We start from the raw sequence: 14,898 nt of genomic DNA, 5'->3' as shown, positions 1-14,898 counted from the left end.
TCTTGTTGTACATGTTGTACAGTGTCAGTCAAGCCCCTATGAAAGAGCTGTTTCCTCAGATTGGGGCTTTCTTCTGTCAAGCAGAAGTAATGTGGGTAATGTGCACTTGTGTGCAAGTACCACTGAAAAATGGGACAAAAGCCAAAAGGAACTGGATTGTGGCTCCAGTGGCTCGAAAGATTTAAAAGGAAAAATGGTAGACAGGAGAGAAATAAGGAGTAAAATTTGGGAGGAGAGGCATTTGAGAGGAACAACGACAGTGGGAGAGATGAAGGCAGGTTTGAGGATCAGGAGAAACATGAACATGTGAACCAAATGGCCATCCAATATTTGTTGAGACATTTCACTCAAAATCACAAATATCAACCTTGTTATGGTGCAAAAGATAAAGTCAAGGGATCACCAAAGTCAACAGCCTTCATCGAATCAGGACCAAACAAAATTTGTAAATAATGATGGCGCTATATTAAAGGACATTGAATACCAAATGTACAAAAAGACAATCCATTCACAGTTTTTCTCGATTGCTAAGACACACTTTATGAAACTGGGATCCACTTGATCTTCATCACCCTCTCTTTAAAGTGTGTTAACACTTTTTCATTGGTTTCACACATTTCACACCCAACAGTTAAAACGGATCTCAGAGAAAGAAGAAAAAGAATGCAGTACAACAGCTGTCCCATAATGAATGTCTGGGTGTTTATTGTAGGTACAGTTCAAGGGCATGGAAGAACCTGCCTGTTAGGATGCTCGAAAATGTATCCACCGCTTTACAGCCGCTTTAGTTACAATGTAACCTTTTAAGAACAAGTCTTTTTGGTCCAGTGTGCCTTGCATGACATTGCTGTAATTACATTATACCAACCACTATGTCAAATTGGCTTCATAACCCAGCGCTCTTTCAAGGGGCTTGGGCTAGAGTGGACAACCTTTGTAGGATCTCAGTAGACAGCAGTAAATTGTAAAAGGATAAAAGCAACAATGTAAGAAAATATCAAAGTGGGTACCAAGAAGGCGTACAGACTAATATAATCATTCCATCTGCAGCATCAATGATAAAGACGAGGATTATGAGAGAGATGCAAAAAGGGGACAGCGAGCAGGTGACCTAAACGGAAGGAGAGTTAGAATGAAGAATGAAGGGAAAATGCTGCTGAAAAGCTGACGTTGACGAGGCAGAGGCGGAAAAAGAGAAGGAAGAGCGTGAAGTCAGAGGGCATGGGAAAGATACAAGAATGTGGGGACCAAGGCCAAGAGCGAGGGCTTGAATGAGGGAGTGCACTTGAAAAGTTAGAAAAGGGTGGTTAGAGAAAGGAAGGTGCAGGTGAGAGAAGCAGTGGAGAGGGGTCTCAAACAGCACGGCAGGGGGGAGGGACAAAGAAGGGGGCCGGCAGACAGCAATGGAGACGGTGAGAGAGGGCAAAAAAGGGGTGCATTTGAGAGGGGGCCATGAAAAGGGGAGGCGGGAGGGAGAAAGGGGGCTAAAGAGGGAGATGAGGGTGAGTTAGAGGAACAGTGGATTCCAGGGCAGCGTTTCTTAATTAGGTTGTCGTCAAGGGTGATTAAGCTGCTAACAACAACATGGCTGTTTAAGAGACTCGGCTGAGAATTGAAAAGGAATGCCTAAAGCGTGCTGGAAGTGATGTGTGCCTTTGGATGTGTGGGGACGTGCGTGACCGCATGCACACACACGCCCACTTGTGCATGTGTGCGTGGACGTGAGTGAGAGTGAGAGTGAGAGTGTGTTTCATTCATGCATGCGAGCCTTCTTCACATACCCTCCCTTATCCCAGCATAAATCGCCAATAACCCAGGGCTGCTGAAAAGGGCATTCCTGTCTGCACAGTAGCCCATCCATCCTAACGCAATGTGCCATCACCAGAGAGCCCTTCTGGAACAGCACTGAGCTGCAGCTTCACAGCGTTTACATGAATTAAAGTCAGCGGGTGAGGAAAGCATTATTTTGTTAAAGGTGTTTAACATTTGTTCATTAAGTTTAAGTTCACGGTTTTGGTGTAAAGTAAAATAACCGTCTGATTCCTATTCATCTTCTCTTTTAAGGACACTGTAAGGCTTCAGTTGGTGCTTGGTCTTAACTTGTGTGGCTTTAAGACCCGGCCTCCCTCCCCTGAGCTCTTATTTATCTCCCATTAGTCAAGCCTGGTCAGCTCAACTATAAGGCTTTGTGCTCCCACAATACACTGATGTAAGGCTGATGTTGATTCGAAAACGTCTTTGTTGCACAACGATGGTGGCTTTAAAAAAACCCACCTCCCTTGTGCAGTTTACGACTCTGAAACTGGTATTTCCCTGCTGTTAATAAGTATCTCACTTTAGGGCTGCACATGTATACTGTATATATATATATATATATATAGCCCATATATAATATTTTAAAATTAAATTGACAATTACAAGTCATTCAAAGTACTGGGTTATACACAATTAAGATAATTACTGGCAAATCCAGGCTATTTATTTGCATCAGTGTGAGGCAAGTAGAATAATTGAACAAATTTATAGACTGTATCGGCAGAATGTAACGTTAGTTTTTATGCTGCATTAATTATTGCTCCCTCACACAGCAGGAGATTGCAGCACTTGGATTACGAAGTTGTTTCCAATACCAGTATCAGAAATTCCTCCGATACTGCCTAAAATGGCGAGTATGTGCGTCTGTGCGAATCGATGTAATTTATTAGTTCCTGGAAACCAGGACCCTGCTGCCCTCCCAGCAGCATCCGATTCACAATTTTTTTTTCCAGGATGAGTGAAGGTCATGACCCCCCAACTCTGACTTTAACTCTGATGAAGGTTTAACCTGAGCCAGGCTATAACAATGAAAGCAGTCATAACGCACATGTATAGATCAGTACTGGTATCGAACAAAGTTCAGGTTTTGGAATGCGTGACAAAAATGAAAATTTATCGGAAACATCTCTGCTTTAGATTTATAATTTCCATAATCAATGAGTTGTCTTCTCTCACTTTTAATTTTCTGCCATTCTTTTCTGTCTTTTCAGTTAACAGTTTTAGTTTTAGTAGCACTGTTTCTCCTGGGATACAACTGTGTGTAATAACTATGCAATCTGATCTCACAAGAAAAAAGGGAAAAAATAACTAGGAGGATGTCAAACACAAATGATTGAAGACATTTAAAGGCTGTGAGAGAAATGTTTTAGTGGTTGGGCCTCTAAAGTAGCTTTTGACAGACCAGCAATGGTCCACACCTGATTTATGGTACGACAGTTTGTCACCATATCCTGCCCCTTATTGTAGTGGAGGGTCTCGTCACCCAATCAGAGAATGTCAGTGTTCACCTGGAAGTTGACACTGTTGGATATTCCTGGCCCTGAGGCCAATGGAAAGCACAGGCACCAAACATGTAGATGCATGGAAACTATCTATGTAGTGTACGGATGCAAGAGAGGTGAATGTCAAGATGATTGTTGAACATGTCAGGATTTATGTCAATAGGGGGAGATAGAAAAAACAAGAGCTGGGCATACTGTAGAGGTGGAGAAGAGGCTGTAACAGCATTCTGTCCTTCACATAGGTGGTGAACTAGGGCTGTTAACGCAGAGAAGTACTTTCTGTAGTTGCATAGTTGTAACTGTATATAAAAAAAAACGTCTAAACTAAGTTTAAATAAAAGCTGCCAACTTAATTATCTGCAATCGTATCTGTACCTGGAAATGGCAGGCAACAGCCTCACAACTGAGCTTCAGAGAAATGTTTTTGAAGCAAAAGAGAACTAAAAATTGCTAATATTCACTAGGAATGTTCCGATCATGGTTTTTTTATCGCCTAAACTAAACTAAAACATTACAACACACTCCAGTTACAACCCAATCATAAACTATTTTAGATCAGTTAACAGTGGGATTATTCATAACATGTTTTTTAAAGAAGTCTTTTAAATCCTTACTGGGTACCTTCAATGATCAAAGTTTGCTCTATACACTACAGACTCTAACACAACTACATCTGTAACCCCTGGTAAGTGGAGTATGTTTCTCTCCATAATCTATTTTGAATCAGACACATTTTGGTTGTTGCATTATAACAAATATTCCAAAAGAAACTCAGTAGATTACACGCCAACCTCTCCTCTACTTTGAGCACCCGACAAAGTCTGCTGAGCGATAATCAAGGTTGAGACAGAACTGGTGCTTGAGTCACTAGCATTTTAAAGGCAGGGGTGAGAAAAGAGCAACATCTTCTGATGCATGCTATCCCACTACCTAATTTCTAGATTGCTTGGTGCCCATTGAGAGTGGCACCAAGCAAATATATCTCTTGAACCTGCTCAATATCTGAGCCTTTGAATGATAGGTGCAGCTATTACTGGTCTCCACTGAGACTCATGAATGTTTGAAGCAGCGAGAGAGAGAAAGAGAGAGAGAGAGAGAGGGAGAGAATGTGCGTGTGACAAAGGTGTGGCTGACATTGAGTGTCTACACCTGGGGCCTGATATTGAAAGGCTGGGTAGAATTGGTGGGCCTTGCTCGTGGAAACTGGGCTACAAACAAACAGACAGATGAACAAATGAAGATGGAAGAGTGGAGACTGAAGGATGAAGATGGATGAAGGATGAATGCATGAAAGAGAGAACAAACAAACCATCCCATTTTCCCCTGCATTGACTACAGGGTGCCGTGTGTTGTGGCAGGGTGCTAAGAGATGAAACAAGCAGGTGGGAGAGTCAAATTGAATCTACAAAGAAGCAGTCATCAAACTCGCCTGTTTTAAGCGACTGAAAAAGCCAACTGTGGAAGGATGAAAGTGCGATATAGGGTGCACAGAGAGGAGAATAATGTGCATGATTGCCTGTCATTAGTGACAAAATAACAACCACTTGCTCCCATTTCTATGCTCAGAATGCAAATCTGGGGACCTCCGGTATGGCACCGGGGCGAGTGGCAAGGTAGAGTGAGAGCTCCCAGACAAGTCTACTATATTCCCCTAAATCAATTGGCTTATAAAAGGATGAAATTTATATACAAATATGGAAGGGGAAATACTATAACAGGGCTATGGATAGCCTGCAAGCTAGAACGGTGGGTAGAGTGGAGGAAGCAGAACAACTAGTGGCGGACATTGGCGCTCCAGTCCTCCATCCAGGTGCTATACCAAGCCCTACACATCCAAAAAAACATTCAAGCAAAACTAAGACCTTGAAGCACGCTCACGAAGGAATAAATAAAGGAAATTGTCCCTTCCCAACACTGAACTTGGCATACAGCTCTGTCAGCTGCCACCAAATGCGAAACCCCGGTCAGTGGTCATTTATTTTCTGGAATACAGGATCAAGGAGCTGGTGCTCTGTTTAGCATGGAAGATCAGAAAACTACTTAAAAGAAAAAGGGGCTCCGCTTCCAGACCCCACCTCCAGCAAAACTATGCATATTTTTCGACGGTGGCCCCACCACCTATAACAACCTAGCAGGCTGAAGAAAATCTCCTGGGGGACAGTGAGCGCGAAAATGCAGCGGAACCGAGAGGAACACCAGGAGAGAGCGCAGAAAAAGCTTCAGGTATTCCTCTGCAACATCTGTGACACCAGCTGACTTTTCCACAGGGTAAAATAGCTGTAAGCAACGTCCTAATGTCCCCGTGGTTAAACAACCTAACCAAACAGATTAATACCACTCAAACTGAAAATAATCACATATATAATAATAGTCTACTTGAGTGTTTACTTGTTGTTCCATGACTGGGTTTAATAGTCATGCTGATAGTTGTGGTGTTAAGGTATACCTCAAATAGTCTAATACAAAAGACCTACGAGTCTGGGAGATCCATATCAACACCCTACGTGTGTAATTATATAATCCTTACAAAGATATATCAGGTTGCACTGGGACTAAGACTTTCCTCTCCAATTAAGACTTAATTTCAGGAAGAATTCTTGAAGATGGAAGTCCTTTCTTCTGAGTGTATGTTCCTGATCTTTATGTTTAGTGTTACAAAAAATGTGCTAGGAGTTGCGATATTGGTGTCAAATAGAATGGATTTCCAGCTCTCTTGATTTGAGGGAAGTAGCATTGCTTAATGTTTATAGACCAAACATTTATAGGATACCAAAGTTTATAGGACAAATTCTTAATCAAGAAAATATTTGATATAATCGCCTCGGAGGTCCCTGGTGTCCTGATTTGTGGAGGGAACTGGAATGTTGAGCTCCACCCCCAGCTTAGACTCTACAAATCTAGAAAAAAAAAGTATCTATTTATTTCTCCCCTTCCTCTTGGTTGCGGTCTACTTGTACAATAATATGCAAAATTCCTTCATAACCTTATTCCTGTGGTGTACATGTTTAAAGGTCTCATACTGGGTTTGTATGTGTATTTCCTATATGGATGTCATTAGACAGCAGTCATTTAATTCTCTCAGAACTTGTGGACTGGAGGCGATCGCTACTTAATGCTGTGTTGGTTTCTCTTTGTAAGACTCTCTCTTTGTGGGACTATGGGACTAATGATAAGTTAACACAACCCTTAACACAAAGCTTACTGCTGTACTAATAACATTTGAACTGTGTTTTATTGCCTCTGGTGACCCGTCTGTTCCGTTCTATGCAACAAAATTATTATTTTATTAAGTTAAAAAAAAAAAAAAAAAGCAATTTTGGGTGATTTTATTGAACCTGAAGCTGAAAATGTTATTCTTTATATTGCCCTTTGACTGTGTGTCCTGACCTGCAGGTGGCTGACAATGCAGTACTGCTCTGGCCCGTTCAGGCCGCAAGTGGAGGTGGCGGAAAGGTTGACAGCCCGTCCAATCAGAAGGTTTCCTGTAGCAGGGTAACAGCTTCCCTCCGTGCAGCCGTGAGGGCCTGATGGGAACTCCTGTCCGAACACAGTGACAGCTGGAAGCGGAGGGTAGAAACAAAGCATAATCATTTATTATAATAACAAATAATAAATCATACTTATTGTGTTAACAACTTTACATGTGAAGTTTTAATGGTGTGGAAGTGCAGCGAGAACATCTCACCTCAATCAATTCATTTCATCACATCATTATTAATTTAGAAATGGGGGGTTGAGGACGTCATTTGTTTCCAACTAAATTTAACTTGATTCAAGGAATTCAGAGTTCGTAAGAATCTTAAGTATTCTTGACATTACTGGCACAAAAGGATGGAGCTCTATGTGAGTATGTTTGCATCAAAGTTTATAAAGAAACAAGCACATTCTTTAAAGTTGGATGAAAGCCATGTGATGTAATCGGATGTACTAAAAACAATGAATGCGCTTCAAAATCCAACTGGCACTGTCGCAGTTGTGTGTGGTCCACTCAATTTCAATTCAGCCCACAAAAAGACACATGATGTTTATACAATACCGTTTTACAGCCGCTGCTTTCACAATGTAAGCTTATGGCAAAAAGTCTTTTTAGGGCCTGTGTGCATCATGTGACGTCAGTTTGGCCACTATGTCAAACTGGCTTCAAAGCCCAGTGCTCTTTTTGGGGGCTTGGTTCTGAGTGGTAAGCAAACAAAATGTGTATCCTTGTAGATCTACTGTCTTCGGCAACACGCCTTCACTTCATTTGAGTGTGTTTCCATGCCATTATGTAACAAGAGCCATCTGGCATGGCCAAATGGATCAAAGACAATGATAAAGGTGTAAAAGTGTCTCTAGCCAACATTAGTTTATTGCAGATGTATCATATTAACAGTATACAGTCAGTACAGTACAGTGTCTACCTGTTCCCTCAGCATTTACAGTATAAACTTCCTCATACACTGCATGCCTGGCAACCAGAAGCATGGTGCATTATAAACAGATCATTGTTATGATTTAACTTTTTTGACACTACCTGACATCCTAGAAAGTAATTGACTTAATGGACTTAAGTGTCTAAGAATGACTCATCAACTATAACTCTAATTGTCTGGTCCTGTTCCCTCAAACACTCTCCCTCACCCATGTAAACACTCCCTCTGCATCACTGGTTCTGAATACCAGGCCTCATCAGGGTTGAGCGAGAGAGACAGCAAGTGTACAGGGGGAGAGAAAGACAGTGATTAATGATAAATTATGGCCAGCAAACTGAAAGAAGGGCAGAAAAACTATATGGACGCATTTCCAGAGGGAGATAAATATAATAAAATAAAACGACTTCTGCGCCTGCATGAAATAACCTGAGACTCCATAATCAGCAGTACACAGAGCGATAGGGGATGAGAGATGTTGACAGAGATTGGAGGGCCTGTGGCTGTTCAGAAAACAACAGGGCAACAACATGTTGAGGCATGATGGGAATGACATGGATAGTTTTAGATGGAATCATAAGCATCCTCCTAAAACTGCATATCTGCATTAAACAGACAACTCTCTAACGGTAGAGAAGTCTTAAACACTTATCTACCACTCTGATGTGACTGTAATACTCGTAGTGTTAGGAAAACACAACTGCTGCTATAATTGTTTCCTCATGGAGGATATAACACTAGTTAATGAGGGAGCTAATTCAAACGGAATCTTTAGTTATCAAGTGAAATTCACCTAAGAATGCATGCTCTGCTGCTCCAGGTCCCTGAACCCTGAACCTAACCCTAACCTAAAGGATTCAAGTGTCCACCGCAATGAATGTAATGACAATGAATGGACGAACTACATCAAGAAAATGCTATTCTACCTTGCATTACCATAGTTTCCTAGATACAGAAAAATGTACTCATTATGGAACCGTTATGCTCACTAATTCTCTGGATCAGGGGGCGGGTTGTCTTTCCCATAAACACTTTGTCACCTAGATATTTCTACATATAAACAACATCCAACATATGATAACACCTGTGATTTTAAGTGTTTTGTAATGTGCTTTTATTGTGTTGTGACACTGTGCACAGTTTATTTCACAGCCTTGGACCCTCCTATATATATAGTGTTGGATGCTCGAGACAGTAAGATAACTCATTCAGTACCTAAGAATGCTGTTTTTGATTATTAGACCTGCTGTGTAGGTCATGGTTATTATGTAGCTTTTTAAAAACCTTTTTTTCAGTCATTCTGTTCTAGTTTTAGAGAGCCTCCTCAGTACAAAAATGATATTACCTCCCGGACAAAACATTGTTCCTCAGTGAAGTGATAAAGTCTAGAGAATTGGCTCTGGGTCAAGTTATATTTCAGAGCAGAAGAAATGTATTACGGTCAGTTTTTCTCTGGTATAGAGTACTGCATAGACTTCCATACTATCCATATATTCAAGAATGACACCTTTTTAAAAATCATAGTCAACTGTAAAATGTAGATTAATTCTAATTAATAATAATTAATTAATTACGTGATTACTCCCTTGAAAACAATACATCATCCCTACCGTCTGTGCCATTTAATGATTTTGGATTGTTTTTTATGCTTATATACAAAACTGCACCCAAGTATCAAAAACCAATCACTTGTGTAGCCACTTCAAGTGTGTGAGAATTCAAATTTCTACTACAAAATTAAATACTGAAAATAGTTTCATGTGAAATCTCTGCAATAACTAGAAAGACTACAGTTCCTCCAGTACACACACACACACACACAGGAGCGCAAAATGTCTATGTGTGTGTAAATGTCTTGGCTCCAGTTCAAGTAAAAGATTTAACAGAGGCAGATTTTCTGAATTCCAGTGAAGCATTACCAATGCCTGACTGACACTGTTAGCTATTCTACTGATAACCCTCCAGGAAAATATACCACACAATAAGCCTGTAATGTTATCCCACTGCATGAATATGCTCCAGAACAAATGTATACAAGAATCACACTAAAATAAAACACATATTTACACATACTGTATAGGCATGTGCACACATGTTTAGTGTACACATGCAGAATTGCACATAAAAGGGTTAGAAGGCAAACCTGTGGACTGTAGATAAAGATCAAACACACCCTTGCCAAACATAAAACACAAGGCAGTGCTGCAATACTCAAACTCAAGGATGTAATGTACATATAGAAGGCCCCTCAATGAACACATTTTAGGAGAAGTAGAAAAACTATAAATATGCCTATTTGTGCCTTTCTTGAAGTTGAAATTAACACCCACCCCTCTACTCAAACACCCCCTTCAAGAATAGCTGACTGAGAGCTGAAACTGGGTTTCACCTGACCTCACTTTACAGGTATGACATTACACAATGGGTTCACTCACTGGTCAAATAACCTGCCCTCGTGAGGCACAGTGAAATACATGAAAATCTTCCTGTCATGTTTGGATTTTATCTGGCTTTGGATTGTAACTAGCAATGAGATTTAAAAGGTTCCCCTCAGAGTTAAATGCAGATGTGGTTTAACCAACAACATTCCTATTTCAGGAAGGTTTTATTTTCACATCTACTGTTATATATATTTACAGGAATGCACTTCAAGTTACTGGTACTGTGCAAAACGTCCTCCAATATAATGCATTTCTCATGGCAGAGCATTAGGATTACTTTCAGATCAAAAAAATAAATAATATATTTCTCAAAATATTATGACTTAAAAATATGTCTTTCTTTCTTTACATATTACAACTAAATTTCTGAAAATTATTTGACTGAAGTTTCTATAAAAATCTTTCCAATCAGTGGACACAATACTAAACGTTTACATCAAGTTAATCTCTTTTTGATGCATGCTTTTATATTTGCTGGCTGCAAACAGAATAATGTAGGTTGAGTGGAGATTGAACAGCTAGACCTCTGGCATGGTCCAAACAACTTAGAGCTGACCAAACAACTTAGAGCTGGACTTCAGTAGGAGCCAATCCATATAGCCATGCTTTAGTCTATGCGTTTGTGGTCAAACTACAGTGGCACCAAACCAATGAGCATCACTTTTAGGATATACTGGCAGCTACAAGGTTTCTTACAATAGTAGGGGTGTAAGAAAATATTGATTCAGTTTGTGTTCTTTGTCTGTTGTCTTATTGTTTTTTGGTTTTTGTGTTTAAACGCTCAACTGCTACATAGCAATGCTGTGAACTCAGAGATATCACTGTTCTGGTTGCACTAAAATTTCGATCTTTTTTTAATCGCATTATCACAAATATCACAATATAACACCATATATTGTACAGTAAGCCCTGTATCATGATACATATTGTATCGCCAGATTCATGCCAATAAACAGCCCTAGGCACCAAGCATGACTCAGCAAGAAGTGTTTGTTAAAGAACAATGGTGCCTGCTAAAGAGGTTAGCGTAGATGCTGCTAGCATCAGTTATTTTAAAACTAGAGAGTATTTTTAATTATAAGAAGAGCAAAGATCCACAATGAAGGTTTTTTACGATAGCAAAGATGTTTCCACTCTTCTCCTGACTGGCTTCAGTTTGACTACATTATATGGGTCGTTGATAGAGGGTGATAGACAGATGGTTCATCCAATCACCTGTCGAGTAGCTTTTGAAAGTGCCTTACCAAACAGTTTGCAATGACGACCACATGCCACAACAGTTAGTTCTGTGTAACAAATCATCTGGTGCAGTTAATGTGTAATATTGAGAGCAACAAAACATCGAAATTCCTTGTATGCGTACATGTACTTACTTACCAATAAAGCTGATTCTGATGTACACCTTGATAACACGTAGAATAAATCAATGTCTTTGATTTGATAGTAATTTCTTCAGCACTAAGAAACTGGCTTTAAGGGGGCAAATGTCACACAACACCAAATTCATTTTCATGAAAAAGCCCGAAATCAATTCACCAAATTGAGAGAAACTAGCATACAGCCTGTTACCACTGTCCAACACAGTTTCATTTTGATTTGATTTATGGCTCTAAACTTGCTTTTGATCTCTTAAGCAAACATTTTATTTCAGCTCTCTTTTGTTTAACAACACTGGTTCTGTATCATCACTTTATCAGACTGGTATGCACTGGAGTTACTTACTCAGACACAGTGATAGCAGTAACATCAGACAGCCTCTCCCGATACTCTGTCTAGGCATGTAACCCTCAGTAGTCATAATTTACCTCAGTTTTAATTAATGACTGAGTTTGTGTTTTGAAATAGACCACACATGCATGGAATGTCATTACTTTAATGTATGCTATTCACAAAAGATTGCCATCTAATGGCTCTCTCCAATCTGTCAGACTGTGCCGAAACAGAAAAGAATGGTGTTTGCGTTGATAATTACAAGTCACAGCTGTCATCTACGAACACACTCGCGATGTGAAAGAGCCTCATTTTTAAGATGCTTCTGACATCTGAGACATGACAGTATTGTTCATCCCCCTCTCTGTGTGGGCCGTAGGAAACATATCCTTTACTTGGTTTTTACCTGCCCCAACTAGCATGGAGACATCAGAACATGTATTTGCATGTGTGCATTGTATTACTTCAGTGGTGCGTGCAGTAACATACTAATACGTCATTATTTTCAGGATTTTGTTTGTGACTATACTGGCATTTGTTCGTCCAAAATAGATTGTACAGATGTACGTCATGAAATTAGAGTGCGCTTGTGAGATATTCTTAAACTTAAGAACCTATAGATTTTATTGTAGAAATGGCCATACAGCACAACAATTATACACCCGGAGGGAGAGGAGGTCTAAATCAGCAGTTGCCACATGAGTTTTTGCCAGAAAAAAACTCTCTGAAGTGCCATTCAATATGGCATATTTTCAAGACATTAAAAAAAGCCAGCCAGAGGAAAAAATACATTTCACTGCAAGCAAGCTGTAAATCAAACTAAACAAACCACAGCCCTGTCTACATTGTTGTTGTTTTTTTTAATTGGTGAAACAGTATTTAATGATGTCAATTGGATTTTTATAACTGCTGTTTACATTCCCCCAGATGCAAATCAACTGCATTCGTTGGTTAATTTACTTTTATTTATTTTATTATTATTATATTCTATAAATATAATTATCTTTTTTCTGTGTGTAGCATGAAACTTTCATTTTATTGCATAACCATGTGTTGTTTAATATTTCTCTGATTCCTTGAAATGCAGGCAAAGATACTCTGGATGGAAACACTGGTTCAACCTAAGACTACTGAACGTCAAAAGGAAAGTAACGCAGGGAAGCATGAGTGTGACTTGATGTAGAGCCAGTTGTACAGATGTTGTTTGACACCAGCTGGTTTACCAGTGTGTGATTACGGTGTAGCACATGGCAATGTTACATACACACACATGCACACCAAGCAGATACACAAAGGTGAAGAGACGCAGGTAAACACACCCTGGGGCATCTCCCTCTCGTATACGCCACTATGGCAGGAATGCAGGGACGGAGAAGGAAAATGTTATTCATTAGAGAAAACATTCCAGGTGTCAGTGTGGTGGACGCAAACGATGCAAGCACACACTCGAGTTCTGCACGTATACACACAAACAGTATGTAGGCTAGGGAATGGAGGGTGCAGGACCTTTCTTTCTAATACAATTAAGTTCTTAAATCTACGTTGACTTTTTAATGTTTCTGTTGGAAGTGCAACAGCAGTGCAGAAGGAGGCAGGAATGTAAACAAAGCGTGTGGAGGGTTTTACTTCCAGTTATCAGTGTAAGATAAGTGGCAGGCTCTGAGATCCAGGTTTTGTGTCATATTTGCAGTGCATTTCTCAGAGATGTCCGTCACTGAATGTAATTTAGTACTGTGAGGTTTTTTTTCTTGAGGATCTGTTGATGAAATTCAGTTTGCAGATGACATGATTTTCTTTTTCTGTTTCTAACTCACAGGTTAATCTGACATTAAAATGTGTATAATCACCAGAAAATATGAATCGTAGTGTTTTCGTTACCTTAGAATGAGCTGTTACTATCTACAGAGGGAGCATGTCCTCTTCTGCGGAGTGGTTGATATGCTCTTGTCCAATCAAATTCTCTCGCTTCTTAATCCGTTATTTTCAGGGGCAGAAGGGAAAAATTCTGACCTGACGTATGTTGATGTATGCTATATTGCTAGAAATAACACTGATTATGTATGAAAAACATATATTTTACTGAACAAATGTGGTTCTGTTTTTAAATGGTATAGTTTAATAGATGGTAAGACCTTTAAGTCAGGAAGTCAAAACGCATTTTTCAGGTGACCAGCCTGGAGACTGCAGAGCTGAACATTTCCTCAGCTCCAAACTAACACAATGTCAAATAACCAGCAGAAATCTGTACATCGGCCCCCAGACTCAGAGGACAGAGCAGCTGAGAGGATAACGTTTATTTTAATGTGTGTGTGCACTATGTGAGGGCTAACTAATGATGGATCAATCAATCAATCAAAGTTAGTGACTGTTCGTGACCCGACTTCAAACTTGGAAGCTGAAAGTTTTGCCATGTTTTATTGTTAGTTTTGTTGTTTAGCCTGCTGAATCTTGCTTTAGCATTTTGCTAAGTGGATGCAGGCTGGAGGATTTTGCACAAATGAATATTGAGAACCATGTGCACGTTAAGCCTGATTATATGCCAACTAAATAACAACGTTTGATTAGCACCCAGCAGCTACCAGGAAGAGGTCAATTCAGTTAACCTAGAAAGAACATTTTATTTGATTGACACAGCCCTAATTGCAGAACTAAAGCCAACTTAAGCAAGTTGGCAGTTTCCACCCTCTGACACACATGAATACAGTCTTCTTCCAGTTAATAATTAACACAGGGACTGACCTAGATACAGGTGTGTAGGCGGGTTGGGAAAGACAAGTATAATATACTTAATCAGTCTCCATTTATGTGTGTGTGTGGGGGGCTAAAGTTAAAGAAAATAATTCATCTTTAGGCTTTACAAAATCACTTTTAAGTATTGTGAGAGACCCAAACACAGAAACATAGGCAACAAGGGCAAAGATCTGACCAGTTAAATAAAGCACATTTAACAGCGTGTGTGTGTGTGTGTGGGTGTGTGTGTGTGTGTGTGTGTGGCCCTTTTCAAAAATGCCCGAGTCACCA

At 39.9% G+C, this 14,898-nt stretch overlaps 1 protein-coding gene across 1 annotated transcript in view; it reads right to left on the bottom strand.

The window, feature by feature from the left end:
- lamb2l (laminin, beta 2-like) overlaps nt 1-14,898 on the bottom strand; it is a 50,748-nt gene that overhangs the window by 22,411 nt on the left and 13,439 nt on the right. The window contains exon 3 of the mRNA XM_035656129.1: nt 6,705-6,874. Within this exon, the coding sequence (XP_035512022.1) occupies nt 6,705-6,874 (170 nt within the window). The remainder of the gene's footprint in view (nt 1-6,704; nt 6,875-14,898) is intronic.

Source organism: Morone saxatilis, unplaced genomic scaffold (assembly GCF_004916995.1).
Source record: "Morone saxatilis isolate NCDOM2014 unplaced genomic scaffold, NCSU_SB_2.0 Contig15, whole genome shotgun sequence".
Lineage (NCBI taxonomy): Eukaryota > Metazoa > Chordata > Actinopteri > Moronidae > Morone > Morone saxatilis.
Note: the sequence above shows the minus strand (reverse complement) of the source record. Positions and strands in the feature narration are given on the sequence as shown.